The 27,363-nt window shown below is 32.4% G+C and overlaps 2 protein-coding genes and 1 long non-coding RNA gene across 4 annotated transcripts; 2 read left to right on the top strand and 1 right to left on the bottom strand.

Annotated features, from left to right (window-relative positions):
- The first annotated feature begins 5,274 nt into the window (after positions 1 to 5,274).
- On the top strand, positions 5,275 to 6,549 carry LOC135139470 (protein yellow-like). The gene has a single exon (XM_064069711.1). The coding sequence runs from the start codon at positions 5,285 to 5,287 to the stop codon at positions 6,506 to 6,508; it is 1,224 nt and encodes a 407-aa protein (XP_063925781.1). The 5' UTR covers positions 5,275 to 5,284; the 3' UTR covers positions 6,509 to 6,549.
- Positions 6,550 to 12,791: 6,242 nt separating this feature from the next.
- LOC135139546 (uncharacterized) lies at positions 12,792 to 14,057 on the top strand. 2 transcript variants are annotated; one of them, XR_010282171.1, is made up of 3 exons: positions 12,792 to 13,364; positions 13,422 to 13,546; positions 13,634 to 14,057. It is a non-coding gene; the product is annotated as an uncharacterized LOC135139546 (long non-coding RNA). The 2 variants fall into 2 exon arrangements; XR_010282170.1 differs by having other exon boundaries at positions 13,422 to 14,057.
- An 11,825-nt stretch (positions 14,058 to 25,882) lies between these two features.
- On the bottom strand, positions 25,883 to 27,079 carry LOC135139366 (odorant receptor 4-like). The gene is made up of 5 exons (XM_064069572.1): positions 26,705 to 27,079; positions 26,549 to 26,648; positions 26,394 to 26,498; positions 26,186 to 26,344; positions 25,883 to 25,984 (listed from the first exon to the last, which is right to left on the bottom strand). Exons 1-5 carry the CDS (start codon positions 27,022 to 27,024, stop codon positions 25,931 to 25,933), a joined length of 738 nt encoding a protein of 245 aa, XP_063925642.1. The 5' UTR covers positions 27,025 to 27,079; the 3' UTR covers positions 25,883 to 25,930.
- Positions 27,080 to 27,363: the final 284 nt, after the last annotated feature.

Genomic DNA, 27,363 nt, shown 5'->3' with positions numbered 1-27,363 from the left:
TTTTACAAAATAAATAAAATTTTGCAAAATCAAGTTTTATAATTTTGAAGAAGCTGGATTTATTGGACTGCATTTCAGGGAAATTCCATCTAAATATTATTTACTCAAAGTTTTTATTACAAAATCTGCTGTAAGTTCGGTGAGACAAAAAAAAAACTTTGCAGAAATAGGTAGAACAGTAAATATGAATTGCGATTTTAAATACAAAAATGTTGTCTTCACTTATGTTAAGCCATCATGATTTATTTTATAATGTAAAATTTGGACAAACTTTTAGGAATTATATTAGATGAAACACCCTCTATGACATAGCGATACAAATATATTAATAATTTTAAATATTCTCCAAAACAAATTTATTTAGATTCGAAATTTCGAAATCTAAGAAATTACATCTCTAAGTAAGACAAACAAAATTCCAAAAACATTTAGAAGGAAATTCAAATAAAATATTTTCATAGATTATAAATCGGATGTTATTTTTATCAAAAATATTCATACTTTCCAAGAAAATGTCAAAAGGACCTCTACTCACCGGAAACAGGACCATTTTTCCTGTGGTTATTAATCTGAATCCATCTTCTCAAATAGTTACTCTAAAACAATGGGAAAATAGTTTCCAAAAGTAAAAAAAACCTGTTACAACGAGCTCTACTTAAATGAAAATAAAAATTATCTCAAAATATTTAAAAGTTTCGAGAAATGCGACTTGTAAAAAATATGTCCTATCAGCCAGAAAATTTTCTCGTCGTGCAATTAATATTCCGAAAAAAGAATTCCAGAGTCACGGCTAATAATTATTATTAGGTATTGAAAAAATCAAAAACCAACGTTGTACGATTGTTTAAGGACTATGCTTTAAAATTATTTTAACTATACAGAGTGTTCTGTTTTTAAAGCGTAAAATATATTTTATTATTTTATTTTTTTTAAATGAAACACCTAAACATATTTTTACATCTTGGCAGCCTCTTGCTAGGCTTTATATCCACAGTTTATTTTTGAAATTCCAAAGCGACGTTGTCACGTTATTCTCATTTTTTAGAAATTTCTTGACAATGGAAGGGTTCACAAAAAAATCGCAAAATGGTTATTTTATAAAAAATTCTAAAATTTTACAATTTTTAAATATCCATATTTCAGTTTTTTTTAGATAGAACACGCTGTCTTTTATTACTATATTTTACTCTATTTTTTGTTCTTATTCTTCCAATATATCGGTGCGTCGTTTAAAAAAGTAAAAAAGCGCAGTAACAACTATCAACGTGAAATATAGAAAATGCTTAACAACTTAACAAAAAGAAAGAAAACAAAAATTAGAATGATATGCAGTAATAAAATACAGGGTGTTCTATTTGCAAAAACTGAAATGTCGATATTGGAAAATTGTAATATCTTTTTTTAATCAGTCTGTATATGAAAATTTTATTTTATTTATACCACAACAAAACGTGTATCTTTATTTATCTCTCTAAAAAAATATTGCAACGCAGATTTTAAAAATAACTTTACTGTTATTTTAAAAATTTTGGACCTTTCCATTGCTAAAAAAATTCAAGAAAATTTTAATAACCTGGCAACGTCGCATTGTAATTTCAAAAATAAACCGGGGTTGTAAAGTTTAAGAATTGACTGGTTCGTTTAAAAATAGTAAGTTGTGTTATGCCTTAAAAGCAGAACACTCTGTGTAGTTAATGGGTCTCTCGTTTCCGTCTGTCTATCCGTCTGTCCGTCTGTCCGTCTGTCCGTCTGTCTGCCGTCCTGGATTTTTATTAGACAGATAATTTTGCGAAATTTTGTATCTGTATTAGGAATGTCATGTAGATGGTAAAACGCTCACCAAAATTAGTCTAATCATCCCCACCACTAATGCAATGACGTCATGTAGTTTATAACTCCGAATTGAGTTTTTACCCGAAACGTCCAGATTTTTGGAAAAAAAATCAAAATCATGAAACAATATCATGCAATTTAATTTTAAATCTGCAAAACCGAATGCTTTCAAAGCTTGCAAATGGTTTACAGTTATGACAAGCACGACAAATTTTTAATCAAAATATATTTACTTATTCCCTCCAAAAAATTGATGACGTCAGCTAAAAAGTTTGCCGAATAAATCCTATCTAAAATGTACAAAATATGATGAGTCTGTACTTGTGATTTATCATTCCATTCATATTTTTTGGATTTGCATATACAGGGTGACTAAAAAAAATTAATGAATGCGTGAATTTATTTTATTGATTAAATCAGGAACTACAAAACCGAATGCTTTGAAATCTTGGACATGTTTTAAAGTTATCATAGGCAGGGTAAATTTTTAGTCAAAATGTATTTGCTAATCCCCCCTAAAAAATTGATGATGTCAGTTTAAAGGTTTGTCGAATAAATCCTATCTAAAATGTACAAAATATGTATGATGAGTCTGTACCTGTGATTTATCATTCCATTCATATTTTTTGGATTTGCATATACAGGGTCACTCAAAAAAATTAATGAAAATGTGAATTTATTTTATTGATTTAATCAGGAACTACAAAACCGAATGCTTTCAATGTTTTAAATTTATCATAAGCATGGTAACATTTTGATCGAAATGTATTTGCTCATCCCCCCTAAAAATTTGATGACGCCACCGCAAAATTTTGCTGAAAAAATGCTTAAATGTGTAAAGAATGATGAGTCTAGACTTGTGATTTATCACTGCATTAATATTTTTTACATTTGCTTATACAGGGTGTTTGAAAAAAAAATTAATGACTGAGTCAATTAATTTTATAGATTAAATCAAGAATTACAAAAATGTAATACAAAAAAGACATACTAGGCTTGCAGTTGTCACGTTCCCTACAGCGATGGAAGTACTGTCTAAACTCTTTAGACCAATTTTTTACATATTAAGGAAGTCATATAATATATAATTGTGAAATTTGGTTTTCTAGTTTTTAAAGATTTTCCACAAAACTAGCGCCAATCGGTTAATAATTTTAAAAAATTTACTATTCAAAATTGCCGCTTCAGTAATTTTTTTTAAACTTGTTTGAAACCATTTAGACGCAATTTCCTTCGCTTCTAAATCACAATCAGTGCATGTTATTTTTTATTCGAAATTTGTTTAGTAATTTTTGTCTGCTTTTCTTAAATGAGTCAATAGTTGGAAATAAATGCAAAAAATTAAGAGGTTGAACATTTCTCCTATCTTTAAAAGGCGGTGAATGCTTCTATTAGATAATAACAAAATAGCAGTTACATATTAATATAATATTAATTAATTAATGACGACAAATCGAATATTGAATTATTTTTATCACTATAGACACCTCGTATTTTTTTTTTTTTTAAGAAGTCCAGTCTCGGTTTCAAGCGATAAGTAGATAAGGCAATCTCAGATTGTGCAGAGAAGCGTGAATATCAAATTCCCGTGATATGGACGATGTCAACAAAACAAAAGCAGCAACATGGACATGGAGTTTTGAAGATCTGTCTTTGATAGAATCTTCGTTTTGTTAGATTACAGTACATTTGAAAGTTTCAATTGAAAATGCATCGATTCAAGATAAACTTTAAACAACTGTGTTTTTATTGTTTCTTAAGCAATAATATTTAAACTTTAAACAACTCATAGCTGTCTTTAATCGTGTTTTTATTGTTTCTTAAGCAATAATATTTTATAACAACTAAGATGTGCAAACTTTTGGGGAAAAAATAATTTATATCCAGGGATAAAAAGGGTTTGGTGACAGTAAACACAGTTCTAAAATTTTTAGATCCCGTAACTACTACAATTTTTTAAATTCAAGAAACAGATCTTCAATAATAAGGGTAAAGCTCTCCCTCAATTTACTTATAAAGGGTCACAATGATTTGTTTTAATAAATATATGTATTTGTATTAGGATTTTTTTATAAGTGTCTAACAAACGTCAAACAAAATAAGTTGTGGATTAAAACAAGAAAACAATGTAAGGACCTATTAATAAAACACTGCCCGACAAAAAAACCCGCACATCCGAAGATTTGTAAATTTACGCCAATGTCGAGTGTTGTTTTTTTTACTTTTTTTCTGTTTCCACATGTTCTAGAATAAAGTTATGGTTTCTATTAATGCATACATTAATGATTTGCTTTTTGGAACATTTTTTACAAAAGTTCGACCAGTTTCAGGTAATCATTAAAAATTCAAGTGTCCGAGTTTTTTTGTCTGGCAGTGTATTTTGTGTAACTTTTATCTGTATTTAAATAATCTAAATATAATCGTGAAATTGTCTATAGTGAAAGAGTTTTTCTATTTATAACTTCGACGTTAAAATCATTAAACTTTTACATAAACACTGATCAGATCTATGTTTTGATACGTAGAAAGAAAGTATAATGAAAACGATGTTTCACAAGAAATTAAAATTCCTCACACTGAAAAAAATATATAATTGATTATTTCTACCGCAAAAATTAACCAGCGAATCGATCACTATTTTAGATAAATAGCACTTGATGAAGTGTAACTTGTATGTTAATGGATTTGCAACGTGAACGGTCTGAAAAGCTTTCTTATTTCATCTACTAACGACCGACATCGCTACAAGATTTTTTTTTAAGAAAACTAAAAATTACCCAGCGAGTCGATCAATATTGTAGATAAATCGCACTCCATCAAGTGCAACGTATGTTAATGTATTTGCAACGATGAGCAAACTGAAAAGCGTTATTGATTTTACCCACTAACAACGACTATTGCAGACAAAAACCACCCTTCCGCCGACTCCTACACTGCACTTCCTGTATACGAAAACGCAAAGAAAGCAGCGTGAGAATTCTATTAATATTCAGCGGATTTTAATTGGAACTTTTCTATTGTTATTATTGCGTAATGGTCACGTAAACGTTAAATAATTACCGCCAACCGCCCATTATGAGAAGTGAGCTAATATTCACACACGCTACATTTCCATCTCGAGAATTTTCTCTTTCGCTCGATATGTGACGTCTGGCTTAATTATGCTTTGATTACTTTCAGTTAACTTTCACTATAATCGGCATTTGAATCATCCCAGACACCATGCCCATGAAAAGGTAATTTTTCCACAACACGCTTCGCGTTTCGTAACTCCAGGCGATTTTTTTTCATGTTTTCAGATCGTTGATCTGAACCATCTCCAGCGGATGTAGGTTGTAATTTTTCGTAATTACCCCACCTATACTTCCTCCCAGATTTAAACCCAAACGTTATAAATGTATGTCAATATGGATAGTACTGGATCCAGTGCTTTCGCTTTCATTGAACCGTGATGAACCCTCTGTGTACCTACTTGGGTTATTTGTTCGTGAGTTACTGTTTGGTCGAAAAGGGTGACAATGAAGCAGTGGCAGCGAGTACCAAAAGCAGTAAAGTTTTCAATATTGAGTACCAGTGGCAGTACGTCAACTTCACGTGGCCGTCGTACGCTGATTACAGGAGAGCTGTAACCAGAAAGCACTACATTCCGGAAAATGTAGCCATCACAGGAATCAAGTACTACAAAGACAACATCTACGTGGCGTTACCACAAATCAGGAAAGGAGTGCCAGTAACCCTTGGTAAATTTGGGCTATCAAGCCCTAAGATTAACCCATTGGTTGAACCCTACCCCAGCTGGGACTACCAACTTCATACTAAAGATTGCACGAGTTTCCAAAGCGTCCAAAGTATGGAAATCGACAAAACTGGTATTATGTGGGTATTGGATGGCTTTAGAATTAACAACAACACCAGATGCCCACCGAAATTAGTACTCCTCGATTTAAACAACCACGGTAAAGAGATCCTTTCTTACATTTTTCCCAAAGATATTTGCTCGGTTCATGGAGGGCACCTTAAGGACATCGTAGTTGATGATTCCAACGACGGTTTTGCTTATATTACTGATAATAGTGTGTTAGATCCGGGATTAATCGTCTATTCACGTAAGCAAAATCGTGCTTGGAAGCTCAGAGATCGGACCATGTTTGACGAAGAAGACTCTTCTGCTTTTACCGTTGGGAATTTGACTTTTAGAAGATTGGCACCTCTGGATGGGATCGCATTGTCACCTTCACAAAGTAGGAACAAATTGTTGTTTTACTCGCCTCTAGCTGGGATGAATTTGTATTCCATAAAGACGAAAGTTCTGAAGAACGAGAAATTGATTAACAGTGGTGACTGGAGGAGGGCTATTAAGGTTGTCGGGAAAAAGCAGAGTCAAAGTGATGGGTTGATCATGGATCATAAAGGAAACTTGTTTTATACTCTTCCACCACTCTATGGGGTCGGTACTTGGAATATTAACTCCGATTTTGCTACTTCGAAGATTGTGACGGAAGACAAGAATATGGTGTGGACCGGTGGGTTTGCCTTTGATGATAAAGGGAATCTGAGGTTGCTAACGAATAATATTAATAAGTTTATGGACCCGACGTACCCGTTGAGTCTAACTGGTGATTTTATGTTTAAAATTTTCAGATACTTCACGGGAACAAAGAGTTATTTGTACTGAATAAGTGCATTATTTATTATTATTTTGTTAGGTAATTTTATTCTTGTTATATATTGCTAGAATTGTGATAGTAGCACCAGTCTCGAATTTGTGTTGTATGTAAATAAAGTTTTTAATTGTCTATGATACGTAATTATTCCCTGTTTTTTATATAAGCTTCAATTAATTTGTTTATGATTTGTTGGCAGATTTTTTTGTTGTTAAGTGCTTATTCATTATGAAGACGATAAATTTAGATCCGAACTAGCAAAACAACGAGTACTAGTTAACTAAGTAATTGGTTTTTCGTGCGCACAAGATCATTAATTCACTTCAGAGCGCTGTCAAAGTACCGTTCTTACACATCTACTTACCACAAACTGTTACAATAAATTCATTATGTCATAAGTGATAAATACCTGTATATACTATTTGCCTTGAATCTTATTTACAATACTTACAATCTGCTTATGAAGCTTCAGTGTAATAATTTTTGACACATCGTGACTATTAGGTTTTTTTTACAGACTTCGCTTAACGGTTTTACTTATTGGAGGACACAAACGATATATTTTAACTGCCAAGATATACGTCACCTAAAGAGAAAACTAGGGAGCTGTTATAATAATCTTTAATTAGCGTCAAGAACGTTTGAACATTCATTTTTTTTACTCACTTGTGCATGATTGCAGTTAATCTAAAAAAAAACAACAGACAATTCGTGATTAAGAAATTTTGACTAATGATTAAATAGTGAAAGCAAAAACAACAATAAATCTGAAAACAGAATGTCTTAAAACTGCAACTAAGTGCACAGATTAGAGGTCGAAACGATGAAAGTAAATTCAAGATCAGAAAAAAAGTTTATAAAACAATGATATGGACGCAAGGAACAAACTATTAAATAAAAGTGTGAAGTGTTCAAAACCTGAATCCGCACCTTGAGAGATTTATTTGAGAAATTATAGAAAAAAAAAAATAGTTCGAAATTCGGAAGTACATAAAGACTTAAAATGAGTGTTAAAAAATGGTAGAGACTGTCTATCTGTCTGTCTGTCTGTCTATCTGTCTGTCTGTCTGTCTATCTGTCTGTCTGTCTGTCTATCTGTCTGTCTGTCTGTCTCTCTCTGTCTGTCTGTCTGTCTGTCTGTCTGTCTGTCTGTCTGTCTGTCTGTATCTATCCATTTTTATTAGACAAGTAATCTCCGAGACTACTGGACCGACTGTTGCCATATTTTGTATGCATATTAGGAATATCATGTAGATGGTTAAATACCAATTAAAATTTGGTTAATTATCCCCACCACGAATGGGATGACGTCATTTCTAAAATTTATAATACAAAGTTGTTTTTATTTATTTTTTTAAATAGGATACTTCTGCACTTGTGGTGTGTGAATCCGTGTCGAATTTTCTCCCTAGACCTCCAGAATTTTTTGAAAAAATTTAAAACTGAATAACAATATTTTGCATTATAACTTTGAAACTGCAAAACCGATTGCCCTGAAATCATATGTAAATATTTTAAGGTTATCGTAATCATGACAAATCGTTAAACAAAATTTATTCGTTTATCACCTCCCAAAAAATTGATGACAACAGCTCAAAATTTTGTCGAATAAATCCTATCCAAAATCTGAAAAAATTATGAGTCTATACTTGTAGTTGTCACTGTATTAAAATTTTTAAAATTTCTTAGACAGGGTGACTCATAAAAATTTATTGATTAAATTTGCACCTATCCAAAGTGATATACGTGTTTTTGCAAAAATGTGGATGACGTCATCACAAAATTTTGTTAAGGGAAAACTCATTTGGAACGTACGCCAAGCATGCTTCTTTACATGGATTTTAACGTTACATACATATCTTTATTTTAACTTATAAAGGTTCTCATAAAAAATTAAATTCGCTTAATTAAATTTTATCATTTTTCGAAAAAACTGGATTTGTATTATTGTATTTCAGAGACGAGGAAAGGTCGGTCGAAATAACCTTCGACCATTTTTTTTTACTCGTCATCATTAGGAAAACTATTTTAATAACTATATTTTGTTGAGGTTAGCCCAAACCAATTTATGGTTAAAGGCGTATCTAGTAAATTCAAAAAGTTATACAGTGTGTTAGTAAATAATGATGATTGAAAATGGCAATATTCAACTTCTGTATTTTTCGGAAGCAGCAAATTTTTTGTCAGGTTGTGGTCTAGACGTACAAATCATTTATTAATACTCTGTATTAACAATAATTATACTAATTTTTCTTAAATTAGGTACTTCGGTCTAAAATTATTTAGACAGCATCTGAAGTTGAACATTCAAGCAAATTCATTGTCCTAAAAAAAAAATCGATGAGAATGGGATTCGAACTCACTCTGGAAGGGTATCCTGCCCTGTTTCCAAAAAAATTAAAAAATTTAATTTAATGAACATTCACAGCAGAAACTTATGGATTTGTGTGCAACCAATCAAAATTTAACGTTTTGATTAGTTCTCAAGATTTTCTTAATTTTGTATTGGGCTAACGTAACTTGTTGAACTCTTGATTGTTATATAAATTTATAATCTTTTAAGTTTCAATTCCATAGCGTTTAATTTGATTCTGAACGCTTCTATGTAGTGGCATTTGTCTAATTTATAATTATAATTACTGTGACGAAATATGCCCATACGCCGCCCCGGTACGACGCCAATGACTCATCGTCGGTGACGGCGACCGAACGGCGTTAAAGAAGAGCCTGGAAGCGGAAGTCGCGATGTGTGCTCCAGAACAAGAATAGAAGCGGTGACGGTACGACCGTCGGTAGAAGTCAGTGAAGTCCAGACAATGGGAGAAGTAGAGTCTAGTCAAATTCATTCCAGTCGACTGGGAATTATTCTGTACATAATCTCTGTACAGTTAGTCGTGAAAATTCGAGTTACTAAGAAATAAATTGTTGAGTTTTATCCACGCCGATTTTAAATACCCGTCCAACGTAACATTACTAAGTATAAGTATAAATGATTGGAAACTTGAATTTATCCACACGTATTACGTAAAATACTTATTCACAAAGCCACAAGTACAGCAGTATGTTAGTTTATAAAATTTGAATAGTATTTACTATGCAAAATTTTGAGATCACATTATTAGATAGTGGGGATAATTAGGCAAATTTTGGTTAGCGTTTTATCATCCATAAGATATTCCTAGATCGGGGTAAAACAGAAGTTAAGTATGTTCAATGAAAATCAACATAGACGACGGACAGACGGGAACGGGAGACCTATTTTTTGTACTCTAGGTGTTATAAAATGTCGAGAAAACATGAAAGTAGCCACTCTATTACAATATTTCCTTAGCTTACGATCGTGAAGTAAAATTGAGTGATAATAATAATTATTATTACAAACTACTTAATATTCTGCCAATTTTATTTTAAATGTTTGATAAAGCTGAGGAAATGAAACAATATTTAGTCTTTTAATAAAAACAAATTATTAAACTATACTCAACATGAAAATAAATTCTGAAATTAATCAATGAAACCAAATTTTGTACTATTTTTTCGTAATGTAACATGTAAATTTTGATGGCTTAAATTTTGTTGAATTAACTAGCACATGTTATATATTTTGTGATTTCGTTAAACATTTTTTGATTGGACCACTTGAGGAACTAAAATAAAATTTTCATCTCAGAGAAAATAAAATAAGCCAATTAAATTCAAAAACGGAGCTGGGTGGAGTTTTTATCTAGATTCCACTAGTTATCAATTGAAAATACACAATAAATAGAATAAGCCAATGAAATGTAGACGCAATTGGGTGGGGTTAACTTTACCTTTTATTCTATTCTACTATTATTTGTCAATAAAAAAATCCACTTTTTGTGTCAGCCAATAAAATTGAGTGAGTTCTTGTTAAATAAAATGAATGCTTAGAAAGAAAACCGGGTGGGTGGGCGGGTCAAATTCGAATTTTTTTATGTGAAGATTCGACTACTTGACAAAATAAAATTCACCCTTCATTTAATTAAAAAAGCCAATGAAAATCAAACGCGGAAATGGATGGGGTTAGTTTTACCTTTTTGTCCGGATTCTACTGTTTATCAATATAAAACCCCCTTTTTGTCCAATAAAATCACACATAAGATTGAAAACCGGGTGGGTGGGCGGGGCCACTTTGATTTTTCTTAAGCGAAGATTTGACTACTTGACAAAATAAAATTCATCCTTCATCTAATCAAAAAAGCCAATGAAATTCAAAAGCGGAAATGTGTGGGGTTACTTTTACCTTTTTGTCCAGATTCCACTGTTTATCAATTTAAATTCCACTTTTTGTCCAACAAAATGAGTGATCAGAAAGAAAGTCGGGTGGGTGGGCGGGGCCAGTTTGAATTTTTGTAAGCGTAGATTCGATTACTTGACAAAATCAAATTCAATTTTCAGCTCAGAGTAAATAAAATGAGCCAATGAATTCTAAAAGCGAAGGTGGGTGGGGTTAATTTTAGCTTTTTGTCTAGATTCCTTGATATTGAAAATAAAATGCACTTTTCGTCCAATAAAATGAGTGACAAAAAAGAAAATCGGGCGGGTGGGCGGGGCCCACAGTGTTTTTCTAATTAGATTTGAGCACTTGTCAAAATAGAATTCAATTTTCATCTCCCAGTAAATAAAATAAGCCAATGAAATGCAGACGCAATTGGGTGGGGTTAATTTTACCTTTTAGACCCGATTTATAGAAAGCGATGTTAAAGTTAATTCGCGATTAACTTTTAACTGAGGTCGGTTGCCAGGCAACGCACATATTTTAGCCAATCACGGGCTCATATTCCACATTTTAATTCTGTGTTAAACTAATCGAGGATTAAATATTTAACTCGCTGTTCTATAAACCGGCCCTTAGTCTATTTTATTATTTCATTAATAGTCAAATGAAAAAATATTTAAAATTTATTTTTTGTTTTTTTTGAAAAAAAAAATGTAGTCTAAATATTAACTCCAAAATAACGGATAATTTATCAAATTTGTTAGTGTTTTAACACCTTCTTAACTATAATATTCAGAGCAGCTAATTTGACAGTCTCGGAAGTCAGTTGACTAATACATTTTTGGTTAAATATGTATCTAGAGAGAAAAGCAAAGAAACGAAAAACTCGTGAATCAAGGCGAATTTATAAACCACAATTACAGGAGTATGTTATTTTATAAAATCTAAATAACTTTTACCATGCATAATTTTGAGGTCGTATCATCAAATTGTTGGTGGGAATCATTAGGCAAATTTTAGTTAGCATTTTATGATTTACACGATATTCAAAATTTGACAGCAATCAGTCTAAAGTCCAGGCCATTTCTAGCTGTCCACTTGATAAAAAATAGGGTTGGTTACAGTGCCCTATTGGGTTTTTTGTTCATTTCAAGAAGTCAAATTAGAAACATTTTATACCATTGATCCGGTTTGATATTTAAAACACTCTGACAACGTTTTAACTTTACTCAAGTCCGCAAAAAAACCTTACACCCAACAATTTTCCAAAATTTACAATGAGGCGTGGACAGACAGAAATGGACTTTAGTACTTTCTGAGATTATCTAATAAAAATCGACACATACCCCAGACAGACGGAAATGGAGACCTACTTTTTGTCACTCTTGAGATTTCTTTTTCATACGTTGATAAATTGTAAACCTGAGATAAAAGTTGCTAAGGACAACTTATATTATTCCACATAAATTTAAAAGTTACTCTTGTCTTGTTCAATCGTTTGCATATAAAAAAAGTCGGTGTAGACCTTTGTATGTAGAAAACAGAGAAAAAATAAGTACATAAGCTTTGACAAAAGCTTCACCTTCAACTATATTTCTTGGGGTTTGCTATAATTGTTGCATTTAATAAATAATAAATTATGGTTAGAAAAATAATCATAAAACATACTTCAAAACGTTTAAGAGATCGAAGAAGTATCGACAATTTCCGCCAGGATTAACGCAAGCATAATTAATTAGAATTCCGCTAAATTTTTCAGCAAACTAAATCCCCAAGCGAATAGAAAATCTAAACTTTATTATCGAGGGACGATTTAGCTTTCATCGAATATACATAGCGGCTGCCTTTGATCCGGTTCTGTCCACTTCCTTACAAGGACTGGTAGCAGTTGGAATCCTGCTGCGTAAACTCGTGCAAAGTGTTATCAACATGTGTTTTTGTCGAACTGTTGATAAATGACCAGAGTCGGCGAACTCGCCGACTATCCCAGAAAGAAACACGGACAAGGGTGAAGCGAAATGAGGCAGCGGACTTGTGTAAAGCTCCGCAATCAATACTTCATAGCGTGACAGATTTATTAATGTGGGTTATTGTTTAAGGGTTAAAAAATACGTGCTTTGTTTCAAGAGATTCGTGCTTTTTTCTCGCTTTCATTAAATAATTTATGGTGTTGTTTTTTGTGCGGGGTTCGTTATACATTCCATTTGTTTAATAAAGCGAAAAATTCAACGATCGATTGGAGTGTGTTTCATATTTCACATACAAATAAAGATAGGAGTATTTTTTAAATAATAAATCAATAGTTATTCTACGGTGGATGCATAAAGGGAATTAGTAATGAGGGAGGCGTTGTAATGAGTGGGCTTTACGTAAGAGTTTTACCAGATGATCAAAGCTTCCGTTTTCTAAAATTATTTATTCATGTGGACGGTGATAGGTAGTTACAATACATTTTAAATGTGTAAATAGATTGGGATTAAATGGTAACAGTTGGGCTGTGGGCGGAGCCATGAACATTCACTTGTTGGATTTTGCTCTCGCCAGCAACTAATAAAATTACAGAATATTTTTGTGTGTTGCTTTGGGCTAGTAGGAAAAAAAAATACAACTGAAATAGAAACAACAAGGTATTTATTATCGTTGTTTAGTTTTTGTTAAATATTGTGTACATTCTTTATTTTTAGGTATGTTCCGGTCGTTACTCAAATAAAAAATATTTGTTAAAAGAGTATCACCAGTAAATTGGCTGAGAAAGATGTTGGTAATTCGATATTCTTAATACAGCTTTTAGCGGATGAAATTTAAGCTTGTAAGATTTTTTTGTAGATAATTTAAATACAGAGATTATTATCAAATTATTTTGACTTTCTCCTCCCTAATTTTTTATGTGTTTCAGAGTAGAGTTGTTATTTCCTGTAGTCTGATTTCGATGCATATGGTAACGGTAAGAGTGAAATGTGAAAAATACAAATAATTAAGTGATAGTGACAGGAAACGCATAGTGAGTGCAATATTTGCGCAAAGAATGTGTTAAGTATATGTATGTAAACTGCAACCTGACCGAAGTCTTACGAAATCATTTAATAAGATAGAATTTACTCATTTTTGTAAACTTTATATTTAAGGTTGTTTATACGTATTGCTTATGTAACTCATTTATTGTAATATATTATGCAGAGCAGTTTCCAGTTTTAAGCAAAAATCATCTCTTGGTGTAAGATGTTGATTATTTTTGATAAGCGCTTTTATTTTGATGTATTTTGTGTGACGTTGTTTGTGTGAAAACTAAATAAAATTAATAAAATTGTGCCCAATTTTAATCGAAAGATTTTCTTCCTTTTATACGAAATTCGTAAGTCCTTTGATGGTAAAACTGAATTATTTGCATTTGGAAGACTGAAGACGATTAGAGTTTATTTTTGTTATTTCAATTTTCTATCAAAGTAAGATTTCAAAGATAATTGCTTTTACAGAAAATTTTAATGAAAATTAAACAACGCCTTACGTCTTTCACATCATTTGTTTCTAGATATTTCCCTTATTGTCATACCAAATTTAAAAATCATACGTTATCAATTTTACTCAGCAATTAAATTTGAGTTTTTGACGTTGTTTTTCGAAAATTTATGGAAACTGGTTTCCTAACGGTTGGTTGCCTATAATAAAGCCCCAAACCTGAAATACTAGTTGCATATAATAACGTCCACTCGCTACAAAAATGCTGCTATATAAGAAATGTATTTTAAAAAGACACGTTGCAGAAGATAATTATTTGGAAGGTTTTTTGTATTATAAATTAATTTTCGAGTAGAGTGAAACACCTGCTAACGTTAATTTCAATACAAAATAACTTAAAACACTTGTTAATTAATTATTATTAATCTGAAAATAATGCTTGTCCGATTTAGTAATTAATAAAATCAGTAAAAGTTCAAGTGAAAGTACTAAAAAAATGCACCGATAACCCTGAGAGACTAAATTGTTAACAAAATGTTTTATTATTAGGGACACAATGGGTGGCCAAAAATAATTAAACAAATCGTGTTTCCCCAAGAAAGATAGATACGTTTATCATGGAAAATATATACATAATCCAGATTCTCGAAATATACGTGTTCAAATTCAAATTTTGAAAATATGTCAATATTTTTATTGAGTTAACTGCGACCTGTTTATCTGCTTTAATTGTTTGAAAGTTCCTATACCATTTTCTATAGGTAAATTTTTTAATTTGCTCGGGAAAATTAAAAATTTCACATTGGAGAGTACTGAAAAATTGAGTTTTTGACGAAGCTGGTTAAAAATCCACAAATAATTTTGGAATATTATAAATCTCGATGAGGTGAATTAAAAATAACGGATTTATGGTCTCGGAATAAGATTTTCCTGATATTCGGTGTTAAAGTTAAATTTTTAGGATAATAAAAAAAATGGCGATTTAGGAAAATAGTCGGAATATTTGAATAAATGAAGGTGAAAACACTTCTGGGAGTCAAAATCTACACAGTAATTGACTAATCTTTCTTAGTATTTTGAAGTTGCTCGGAAAAAGTAAAAATTCTCATTTTTGAAGTTGCCTGAAAATTCCCCCCCAAAAAAATTGGATTATGGCTCAGAAATTTATAGATCTCGATGAGATGAATCCAAAAACAGCATCTTGATGGTTCCGAACCAAAATTTTCGAAAGATTCGGTTTTAACTCAAATTTTTAATGTATCAAAAAATTGCTATCTTCATTTTGACGATTTTGGAAAAATGATGAGAATTTTAGGAAAGAAGAAGCCAAAAACTACTTCTGCAAATCGAAACCAACAAAAGATTCCCGTTTGGTAATAATTTTCGAAGTTATTCAGGAAAATCCAAAATTTCATATGGGAGAAAGCTTTTGACAAAATTGTCAAAAAATCCAGAAACAATTCTCGAATGCAGATCTAGACAAGCTAAATCAAAACACAGCGTAATATTCGGTTTTAAAGTTAAATTTTTAAAATATCTGAAAAATTTACTTATTTCATTTTGGTTCTTCAGAAATATGATCGGAATTTTCAAATAAATAAAGGTGAAAACACTTCTAGGAGTCAAAATCAGCAAAATAATGTCTTTGGGTAATTTGCTAAGTTGCTCGAAAAAAGACAAAAATATCATTCGGAAGGTATTGAAAAATTGAACTTTTGGCCTAGTTGCCTAAAAATCTCGAACAAATTCTGGATTAGAGATCTGAACGAGCTAAATCGAAAAATAACGTGTTGAAAGATCCCGAACCAAGATATTTGAAATATTTTGTATTAAAGTCGATTTTTTAACATATCCAAAAAATTGACAAATTTTGTTTTTGCGATTCTGGAAAATGGTAGGAATTTTAGAAAAAAAAAAGAACCAAAATACTCACTTTTGGTAATTTTCGAAGTTTTTTGGAAAAACTAAAAAAATTCATACGAAAGCTATCCAAAAATTGAACTTTTCGAGAAATAGTTTGAATTTCCCGAAAAAAATTTGATCTCATGTGGATGAAATAAATCTAGAATCAGTGTATGGTTGGTCTCGACCCACGATTTTCGAAATATTCAGTTTCGAAGTCGAATTTTTAATGTAGTATGCAAAAAAGTGCCCTTTTTATTTGGCGATGTTGAGAATATGGTAGGAATTTTCGAAAAAATGAAGCTGAAAATTTAAACCAATAAAAGAATCCTCTTTGGTAATTTTTAAAGTACATCTGGAATTTTTTTTCAAAAATCTGGACGTTTCGGGTAAAAACTAAATTCAAAGTCGTAAACTACACGTGTAGGACTATGTAATTTTATACAATTTAAAATCCATTTACTATGTACAATTTTGAAATGACGTCATCAATTATTGGTGGGGATAACTAGAAAAATTTTGGTTAGCGTTTTACCATCTACATGATATTCATCTACACAATATAAATACAAAATTTTACAACAATCATCCCTGTACTTTCGGAGATTATTTGCCTACTAAAAATCCGGGACGGTAGACAGACGGACAGACGGACAGACGGACAGACAAGCAGACAGAAACGGTAGACATATTTCGTACGCTAGGGATCACGAAAGATCGAAAAAACATAAAAACAATGGACTCGATTACAATACTTCCATAGCTTACGCCCAGGAATTAAAAATTAAGAAAGAAGAATTTAAAAAACAAAAACAAACAAATTTTTAATATATGTCAATATATTTGTTATTGACTACGACCTGTTTATCAGCTTCATTTGCTCGAAAGTTCCTACTATTTTCTTTAGGTAATTTTCGAAGTTGCTCGGGAAATTTAAAAATTTCATATTGGAGAGTTCTGAATAATTGAGCTTTTGTAATATTTGGTTTCATATTCGAATTGTTTGTATACCTATCAAAAAATTGCCTTATTCATCTTAGCGATTCTTGGATAATTGTATGTAAGAATTTTTGAAAAATAGAAGCCGAAAACGACGTCTGGAAACGAAGCCAACAAATAAATGAATTCCTTTTGGTAATTTTCGAAGTTGTTCGAGAAAATAAAAAGTTTCATATTGAAGAGTATGGAAATATTAAAAATTTGAGCTTTTGACGAAGGTGTCTAAAAATCCTCGAAATATTTGGTTTCAAAGTTAAATTAAAAAAATAAAACTATTTTATTTTGGTGATTTAGAAAAATGGTCGGAATTTTGGAACATGTAAATGAAGGTGAAAACATTTTTGGGAGTCAAGATCAACAAAATAATTTCTTTTGGTAATTTTCGAAGTTGATTGAAAAAAGTCAAAAACTTCATACGAGAGTATTGAAAAATTGAACTATTTGCAAAGTTGCCTAAAAATCCCGAAAAAATTCTGAATTACAGATTTTCGAAATATTCGGTTTCAAAGTCGAAATTGTAATACGTAGTATGTCGAAAAAATTGCCATATTTCAATTTGGAGATGGTAGGGATTTTCGAAAAAATGAAGCTGAAAACAACTTCAGCAAATTGAAACCAACAAAAGAATTCCTTCTGTTAATTTTCGATTTTGCTCGGGAAAATTGGAAATTTCATATGGGAGAATGTTGAAAAATTGAGTTTTTGACGAAATTGCCCAAAAATTTATAATCTATTTTAGAATACGGATCTCGACAAACTGCATCAAAACACAGCGTATTCATAGTCTTAGAACAAGATTTTCGAAATATTTGGTTTTGAAATTAAATTTTTAAATATTTCAAAAATTACTCTATTTTTCATTTTGGTGATTCAGGAAAAAGCTCGGAATTTTCGAATAAATGAAGGTGGAAGTCAAAATCAACGAAATCATTTTTGTTGGTAATTTTCGAAGTTGCTCGGAAAAAGTAAAAAATTTCATATGGAAGACATTGAAAAATTGAACTTTTCACTAAGTTGCCTAAAAATCACGAAAAAATACTGGTTTATAGATCTCGATGAGCTAAAACGAGAAATACTTAATATTCCCGAACCAATATTTTCGGAATATCCGCAATTTAAGCAAAAACTTGTTCTAAATTTTTGAAAAAATGAATTCGAAAACAACTTCTGTAAACCGAAACCAACAAACAATTTCTTTTGGTAATTTTTGAAATTGATCAGAAAAATGAAAAATTTCATATGGGAGAGTACGGAAAAATTGAGTTTTTACGAAGTTGCTTCAAAATCTAGAAATAATTCTGGAATACAGATCTCGACAAGCTGAATCAAAACACAGCGTATTGATGGTCTTGAAACAAGATTTTTCGAATATTACGTTTTAAATTGTATCCAAAAATTTGCCATATTTTATTTTGGCGATTCTCAAAAACTGGTAGGAATTTTCGAAAAAATGTATACGAAAACACTTCAGCAAATCGAAACGAACAACAGAATTCCTTTTAGTTGTTTTCAAAATTGCTCAGAAAAATTCATACGGTAGGGTATTGAAAAAACGAGTTTTTAGAAACATCGCCGAAAAATAAACAAAAAAATCTGGAATGTAAATCTCAACGACCTGATTCGAATAACACAGCATGTTGATGATCTTTCTAAATATTCGCTATAAAAATCCAATTTCTTAAAAAAAATGATGCGGAAAATATAAAATATAAATTTGATGGGGATAACTGTTCAAAAAAATTCTCTTAGATCGTTTTCAAAGGTGGTCGAAACTGGTTGAAAGTTTCATAATTGGAGTAGGTATTGAAAAATTGAGCTTTTGGCTAAGTTGTCCAAAAATCCACTAAAAATTCTAGGATATAGACCTCGACCAGTTGTTTCGAAAAAAAATTAGGGGGAATTTTCAAATAAATGAAGTCGAAAATAACTTCAATAGGTTGAAATGTCTAGGAAAATCTCTTATGTGGCGATTCTTGAAAAAATTAGCTCTCGGAGAAGTTGTTAAAAATTCATAAACAATTCTGGAATTTCAACGAGCTAATTTGTTGATGGTCCGGGAACAAGATTTTCGAAATATTCGGTTTGAAATTTAAATTTGTTTGCAATCCTAAAAATTGCAATGGCTTATATTGGGAATTTTCTTTGATCTCTCGGTACACAATAACATAATTCTTGTATTTCGCCTACAACATAAAATACAAAATTACCAAAAAATATTGACGTGTTTCGCCAACCACATTAGCATTATCTAGACAATATTTACCAGATGAATATTGTCTAAAAGGCGTCGACACTTTTTGTAATTTTATACTTTCTATGGTGTACGGGAAATAAATATAATTATAACATTTTAAAATTAGTAATTTTGAAATTGAAGTAAATAAATTATAAACAGAAACAAAGGACATAAACAAAGGAATTAAAAAAATATGTAACAACCAAAATGGTGTCATTAACAATGAAGTAAAACCAAAAAATAAGAAAAATACAGCAATAATAGTAGCCATTTTTTTTCGTTTTGTTTAATTCCATATTTTAAGATCAACTCTATTTTAAGTAAAAGTTTTCTGGTTTTAAAAAATACAATTAGTGCATCATATCTGTGACACAATCAATGATCCTGAATTAAATCTAATTACTTTTTACTGGGCACTTCAACACAGCAAAAATATTCATTGTATCCGTATTTACAAATTCCAAAATGACCAACTCTCAGTGCTTACCCAGCAGACCGCAATAATTTCCAGCAAAAAAATAATCGATTGACCACTAAACCGTGAAGAAGCCCAAAACTGCATTAGCAAAACCTAATTAATTTTGACCTTGTTAGAAAATCCATTAACTTCAAAACAATCACCTCCCTGAAAACCCGACCACCCTCATTCTTCTAACTAATCCCGCAGTAACTCTACACTAGACCAGAAAACAAAGCCTCCTTTCTCGCTCCGATGCACTGAAAAATTGCAATAATCCCCCCTAACAAGCCGAACCTGGCCACCATTCGCCAAAATAAATCAGTTTTGTTACGCTTGTCATAACAATATAGCTAAAAAAATCACGCCCTATACCAAAAAATTGAAAATTATCTTCGTTGGAGATCAACAAACGCAAAAAATGTGATGGAAGATGTCTGCATCTGGCGAAGAAACAAATCGTCTAGTTTATGACGAGCTAATTTTTGAAAATGTGCCCTCGAGTTGTGAAGCTCATTATCGCTGGAATTGTGAGACCGAAACAGGTAAAAGGCGGGGTTTGCGCGTCATTTGTCACAAGTGTGGTGACAGCCGCTGGGTTTGTTTGATGCAGACCTTGGTCAACATGCAGGATCTGTCCGAAACGTCGGTGATTAATGAGTCGGGGTGGCTTTGACGGAGATGGGGTGTTGGCGATACGTCCGGTGGTTATTTTTCTAAATTTTACTGTCGAGAAGGACTTATGAAAGTGTTGTAATAGGGTAAAATTACCAAAATTGGCGAATTTTTAATTCACGTTTTTGTTGTAGTTTGAGTAGTATTTAAATTATAGAAAAATATTTTCCGTTACAAACATGAATCTCTTCCAAAACATAGCCGCCACCTGCACCAAATAAAATGTAACTGATACTTTTCGTCGTTTCCCAATTATGTCCTATGTCAAAATTCCAAAATTAATTGCTTAATTAGCGCACCACCCCACGCAATCGCCCTCATCTTCTATTCACTCAACTAAACCAAACCAACTCAATCCAAAAAGACGACTCCTAACACTTGCACGAAATTTACATCATTACCTTCACCACTAATTACCTTAACGACATCTTCTCCACCATGTTCTGCATATTCACAAAAGAAACCCCTAAAAACTTGCAGCTTTGCTTAAAACCGTGTAATTTATTTGTCGTTACACACAGACATTCCGTAGCATTAATTTGCGCATTAAAAATGCAGACTGGCTGACCGCTTCAGGCACTTTCTTTCTTAATTCCGTTAATATTCGGGGGCTCCTCTGGTTTTTGAGCGGGTAGCGTGTTTAATTGAGGCTACTTTGTAGGGTTAGCCGCAAAAATCACATTCGGTTGGGTGCTTGGATTCTGGCTCGAAGCGAAATGAATTCATTAAGTACGGCTGGGCTGTAATTCTTTCAAAAAACTAGGCGCTTATTAATAATTTATTCTGGTGTGGTGGAGAGGTGATTCGTAATTCGGAAGGAATGTGGCGAAGTGTTGGGTGTTTTTTGTTAGGAGATGTCAAAATGGTATTTCGGGATCAGGACATTTCGCACATGTAAAAAAAAATCATAGAAGCGACCAAAATCCTTACTCTAATTTTTATGCACCGTTTTTAGACATACAATAATTTCATTGAAAAACGGCCAAAAAAGAACATGACCAGAAAAGGGGCCAAAATCTTTTAAAATACCCCAATTTTTAGACATTCCAAAGTATCTCAAGATCTATAGACCAGCAAAAATTAAGTATATGAAAAAATAGTTTAAAAAGTCACCATAGCATGTCCCAATAGTATATTAAAGAACGAGTTTCATAAGGCAAATATTGAGGCACGAATCCAAGTTTATAGAACGAGCGGCGAAGCCGCGAGCTATATAAAGGATGAGTGCCTCAATGGCCTTATGAACGAGTTATTTATACTATTTTTTCTACCGCACACGTTTTTTCCCAAAATTTAATTGAAATTTGCATTTTTTTTAATCTGGGGACTTTTGTCGTGGTTGGTGATGAGTTGGTCTGACACTAACCACGAAATATTTGAGATTCGAATTTAAATAGCGCGCTTATTTTTATTTATTTTTGTTTCTGATTTTTTTAAAAGCATGTTCCTAACTTGAATGTTTCCGTACAAAATGTGTTATCTGATCTGTAGTAAAATCTTAAATGCCATACTTAATGTGAAGTTTATCTACCTAGAATAAAATGAGTGTGGAAGACGACTATGTTTAATTTTATTGATACATATAGATTCTCTAGAGCAGTTGTCAAAATCAGTCTTATCCAAGCAAGTACTAGCCCCGCCCACCCGCCCTCTATGTCCTTAGAAGATACGTCATTTGCAAAATCAGTCTCACCATAGCAGGTGCTAGCCCGCCTATCCACCCTCTATTTTGTTAGGGGGTACCTCATTTGCCAAAATCATGGCTAGTACCTGCTAAGACTGATTTTGGCAAGTGACATACTCTCTAAAAAAATAGAGGACGGGTGGGCAGGGCTAGTACCTGTTAAGAGACGAATGATTTTGGCAAATGACAAACCCTTTAAAGGGGAGGGTGGGCGGGGCGAGTACTTGTTAAGATAAGACTGATTTTGGCAAATAACATATCTTCTAAGAAAATAGAGGGCGGGTGGGCGGGGCGAGTGCCTTCTATGATGAGACTGATTTTGGCAAATAACGTATACACTTAGAAATTAGAGAGTGGGTGGGCGGGGCAAGTATTTGCTAAGATCATCAGTCTTATTTTGGTAATCTTTTAGAGAACCTACATATGCCAATAAAACTAAACATGCAATTATCATTTTCATTATTAATTTTATTCTAGGTAGATAAACTTCATATTCAGTCCAGGAATTAAGACTTTGTTACTTCTAGTGTATATAAATGAGATAAGACATTTTACGCCAGAAACATCCAAGTCATAAACATACTTTTAAGAAAGTCAGAAATATAAAAATAAATGAAAATAAACTGGCTACAGCGGACGTTGAACCGAGAGCAGAACTTAATATCCTCGTCGTAGTCCGTTACCCTTCCTGAATGTAAAGTTTATCTACTTGGAATAAAATGGGTGTTGAAAAGGATAATTTTATGGTTAATTTTATTGATATGTAGGTTCTCTAGAAGAGTTACCAAAATCAGTCTTGTCTTAGCAAGTTCTAGCCCCGCCCACCCGCCCTTTATTTTCTTAGAGGATACTTTATTTGCAAAATCAGTCTTACCTTAGCAGGTATTAGCTCCGCCCAACCGTCTTCTATTTTTTAGAGGGTATGTGTTTTGCCAAAATCATGTCTAGTACCCGTTAACATAAGACTGATTTTGGCAAATCGTAAACCCTCTAAGAAAATGAAGGGCGGGTGGACGGGGCTAGCACCTGTTAAGATAAGACTGATTACTGATAACATACCCTCTACGAAAATAGAGCGCGGGTGGATGGGGCTGGTACCTTCTAACATAAGACTGATTTTGGCAAATACCGTATACTCTAAGAAACTGGAGGGTGGGTGGGCGGGTCAAATATTTGCTAAGTTAGACTGATTCTTTTCAATATTAACTTTATTCTAGGTAGATAAACTTCATATTCAGTACAGCAATTAAGATTTTGTTAGTTCTAGTGTATATAAATGAGATAAGACATTTTACGTAGAAATATCCAAGTAATGAACATACTTTTAAGAAAGTCAGAAATATAAAAATAAATGAAAATAAACTGGCTACAGCGGACGTTGAAAACGAGAACGAAATTTAAGATCCTCGTCGTAGTCCATCACCGTTCTTCGTGGTGATTTTACTCTATAGACAGGTATAATACATACTCCACATTTCTATGCCCCAAAAACCTGCCGCATATTATAGTCTTCATCCGGTTTTCGCAAACTGGGCAGCTATAAAACCAAGCAGCGGTTTCATGTCGATGCGGATCTCACCAAGAAGTCTCAATTTTAATATCTATTTCGGCAACCACAAAACCGCAAAATTAAACTAGAAATGCCGCGTCAACTTGTTTTTCTTTTTCTAATTAAGTTAAAATTCTCTTGGTCTAGAGTTGATTCGCTGTAGCTTGCTTATTTTTGTTTGTTTTATTATTTCTGATTTTCTTAAAAGAAGAATGTTTCTGTACAAAATCTTTTATCCCACCTACATGTACTAGAGGTTACAAAGTATTAATTGCTAACTGAATGTGAAGTTTATCTACTTGGAATAAAATGAGTGTTGAAAAGGATAATTTTACTTTTGTCTAGAACAGTTGCCAAAATTAGTCTTATCTTGGCAGGTACTAGCTCCGCCCACCCGCCCTCTATTTTCTTAGACGATACGTCATTTGTCAAAATCAGTGTTATCTTAGCGAGTACTAGTGACGCCCACCCGCCCTTTATTTTCTTAGAAAGTACGTCATTTGCCAAATCAGTCTTATCTTAGCAGGTACTCGCTCTACCCATCCGCTTTCTATTTTCTTAGAGGGTATGTGATTTGCCAAACTCATGGCTAGGATCTGTTAAAATAAGACTGATTTTGGCAAATGACATACCCTCTAAGAAAATCAAGGGCGGGTGGGCGGGGCTAGGACGTGCTAAGATAAGACTGATTTTGGCAAATGACATACCTTCTAAGAAAATGATTGACGGGTGGGCAGGGCTACTACCTCCTAAGAGACGACTGACTTTGGCAAATGACATACCCTCTAAGAAAATAAAGGGCGGGTGGGCGGGGCTAATACCTGTTAAGATAAGACTGATTTTGCCGCGTCAACTTGTGTCTCTTTTTTTAATTAAGTACAAATTCTATTGCTCTCGAACTGATAACGAGGACGGAATGAATATTAAAACTACTTAAATTAATTACGATACACTCATGAATTTCAAGTTACACAAAAAATACAAAAAACACGTATTTAATACAATCAAAGTCACAATCAGCTGGTCTCTGAAACGCAACGCTCTAAGGCAGCTTATAGAGAATAAATGTTCAATTCAAGTCGTAAAATATTATTAAACCTACAAGAAAATTATTACACCTAAAGCAAACGATTAAACTTGCAAGATCCTTTCTCTCGAAATGGGTCAACGTTTAGATTAGTATAAGTGCCATAAATGAACAATTAGTAATCTCGAGTGAGAAGTTAAAAAGTGTGTTATACTGTAACACTTAAGTAAAAACATCCAGGAACTTTGATTATAATTTAATAAAGAAACGAATGAAGCCATGAACAATTTCATGAACAATTTCATGACTGTTAAATTGTGTTAGAACTAGAAACACTTAAAAATTTACAAAAAATAAAACGAAAGGAAAAGAAAAAACACATGTGGACGGTGTCGTCAGAGTTTTACATATTTCAAAATAAATATCCGTTAATTAACTGATTTTACAGTAATTACTTCGTTAAAGAGGACTGTGGCGGCAAATGCGATTCATTTTTGCTTAAACATTTTTATGAACTTACAAACTAGATTGAACTTACCACTTTTTAGACACATATTTTGAATAATGGCACAAAACAACCAGTGACCACCAAAACAGGAAGTGACTGCCCTTTCAAAAATTTACGTGACCTGCATTGGCAACCCCTACCAACTTAAAGGGTGGTCTACTGAATTCTCCCTAGCGCTCCAGTCCTGCATGGTTGATTGCCCACTTTACTGAAGTCATACGACAGACAGACAGACAGACAAACGGGGACGTATTGTTTCATACTTTAGGGGTCTTGAAACGTCGAGAAAATATAAAAGGAGCCATTCGCCTCAGTTTACACTTCGTCCGGATGAATCAGTTTGTTTTTAAATACCAGTAAGACTTTAAACTATATTTTTTAAAGAACCAATATTTAATCATACACTGTGATGATGCCATCGATTTTCCGGAATGAAACGATGTTGGTGTCTGCTTACCAAAATCAAAAGTTTTTTTTTAATGGAATAAGTAAAGATACATAAGTATAAATTCTTTTGTATGTGAAATGCATTTAATAAATTAAAAATCTCATAATAAAATATTTACTAAAAACTTTGCACATAGAACCTATGTACATACCAGTTATTAACAAAAAAAATATTTATAGTCAGTATATCTATATACTCGTAGCTTTTTATGTATTGTTGACAAAAATGGGTTTACAATTTTGTTAATTACCCCTAGTAATTAATTTGTCGTAAAAGAGCAAAATACGACCAAGAATTCCTCAAAATCTAAAAAATTAATATACCATAGAAGAAACTCATAATAGTAAGAAGGAGATTATAAACTAAAATTTTACAAGTTTCTTCAACGCATAAATGACTTAACCTGGCTCGACTAGGTCTGACCTGACCTAGTTAATCGAACAGGCATTTAAACCATAATTTTTTAGTTTTATAACCTCTTTTCCAATATTAAATAAAATAACATACCGCAGTAAAAGTGTCCAAGGATAAACCAAAAAAATTAACAGCCCTTAGTTTAATAGGTCTTCCACACTGCATCAAAAAGAACACCATAACTTTCCTAATTTGCACAGAAGAATTAATCCAGAAACCAGATTCATAAGCACAATAGGAAATTTCATTACTCTAAAAATTTTCCATTTAATTGGGTGATTATCGTTCTAACCAAATAAACCTTAAGTATGACTTCGTTTCCAAACCAACAGTACACGAAAACCTGGGTAAAAACTGCAGACTGACAACACAGCAGAGTATAAAACTCGGGAGTTAGAGGTGTAACCTTAAAAAATAAAATTAAAGACAAACTTACTTTAATTTAATCACACCCACCAAAGTCAGTTGGAACAAAGTCATACAAATAGAAATCACACTCGTCATAAATTGTCCAAAGGTCATAATGCTCAAAAATTCATTCGTATTTTCAGAGAACCTAAAATTTGATTTTTAATTGCTACTTTAAAAATACTTCAAAGAAACAAAAGTTACTGTAAAATTTTTTGATGATGCTTCACACAGCGGACGAATTTAACAAACCCTTTATTCTTCTCCTCGAATTTTAAATTTTTCAAATGATCACATAATAATTCACACTGAGCAGCGATATACATCAACAGCGCCGAAATAAAAGCGTCCACATTCTGGTTAGTGAAAGCTATGAAGTAGTTGGCGATTATTTGATAAATGTAGGTGATTTCATAAAGTGGTGATTTTTGGTGGTCGTATGAATACCATGCGATAAAAGGCAACTTTTTCGCCTTGTATGATTGGTCCAAAACAGGGTATAACCCCCACAGTAGGAGAGTCATACCCGCAGACACTGAAAAAATCACGTAAACCCTTCTCCAATTAGCCAAAAATCGTTGAACTAGAGCTTCTTGCTCAGAATTCATTGGTTGAAAGATTTCTGCATCTAACATTCTCAAAAGATTTTTCACAATTTTTAGATTTTTATAAAATAAGACGAACTTTATCATTCCGGTGACTTCAGTTAACATTACAACTATTGAGGCCGTCAGAGTTTCCAGCTGGTCGTAGATAAAATACACATTAATTACCTGAGATAAATTATGACACACTACGATAAAAACGAAACACACTAGAGAATAAACTGTGTAGTAACTTTTTAGTGTGTGCTTTTCACCCTT

The sequence above is a fragment of the Zophobas morio genome, unplaced genomic scaffold, assembly GCF_036711695.1.
Source record: "Zophobas morio isolate AGI-343-1 ecotype UQ-CSIRO unplaced genomic scaffold, CSIRO_AGI_Zmor_V1 ptg000031l, whole genome shotgun sequence".
Lineage (NCBI taxonomy): Eukaryota > Metazoa > Arthropoda > Insecta > Coleoptera > Tenebrionidae > Zophobas > Zophobas morio.
Note: the sequence above shows the minus strand (reverse complement) of the source record. Positions and strands in the feature narration are given on the sequence as shown.

Coding starts and splice junctions, on each gene's coding strand:
- LOC135139470 (XM_064069711.1), top strand. CDS start 5,285: ATGAACCCTCTGTGTACCTACTTGGGTTATTTGTTCGTGAGTTACTGT.
- LOC135139366 (XM_064069572.1), bottom strand. CDS start 27,024: ATGACTCTCCTACTGTGGGGGTTATACCCTGTTTTGGACCAATCATAC. Junction 26,649..26,704: donor CATCATCAAAAAATTTTACA/GTAACTTTTGTT, acceptor ATCAAATTTTAG/GTTCTCTGAAAATACGAATG. Junction 26,345..26,393: donor GAAACGAAGTCATACTTAAG/GTTTATTTGGTT, acceptor GAAAATTTTTAG/AGTAATGAAATTTCCTATTG.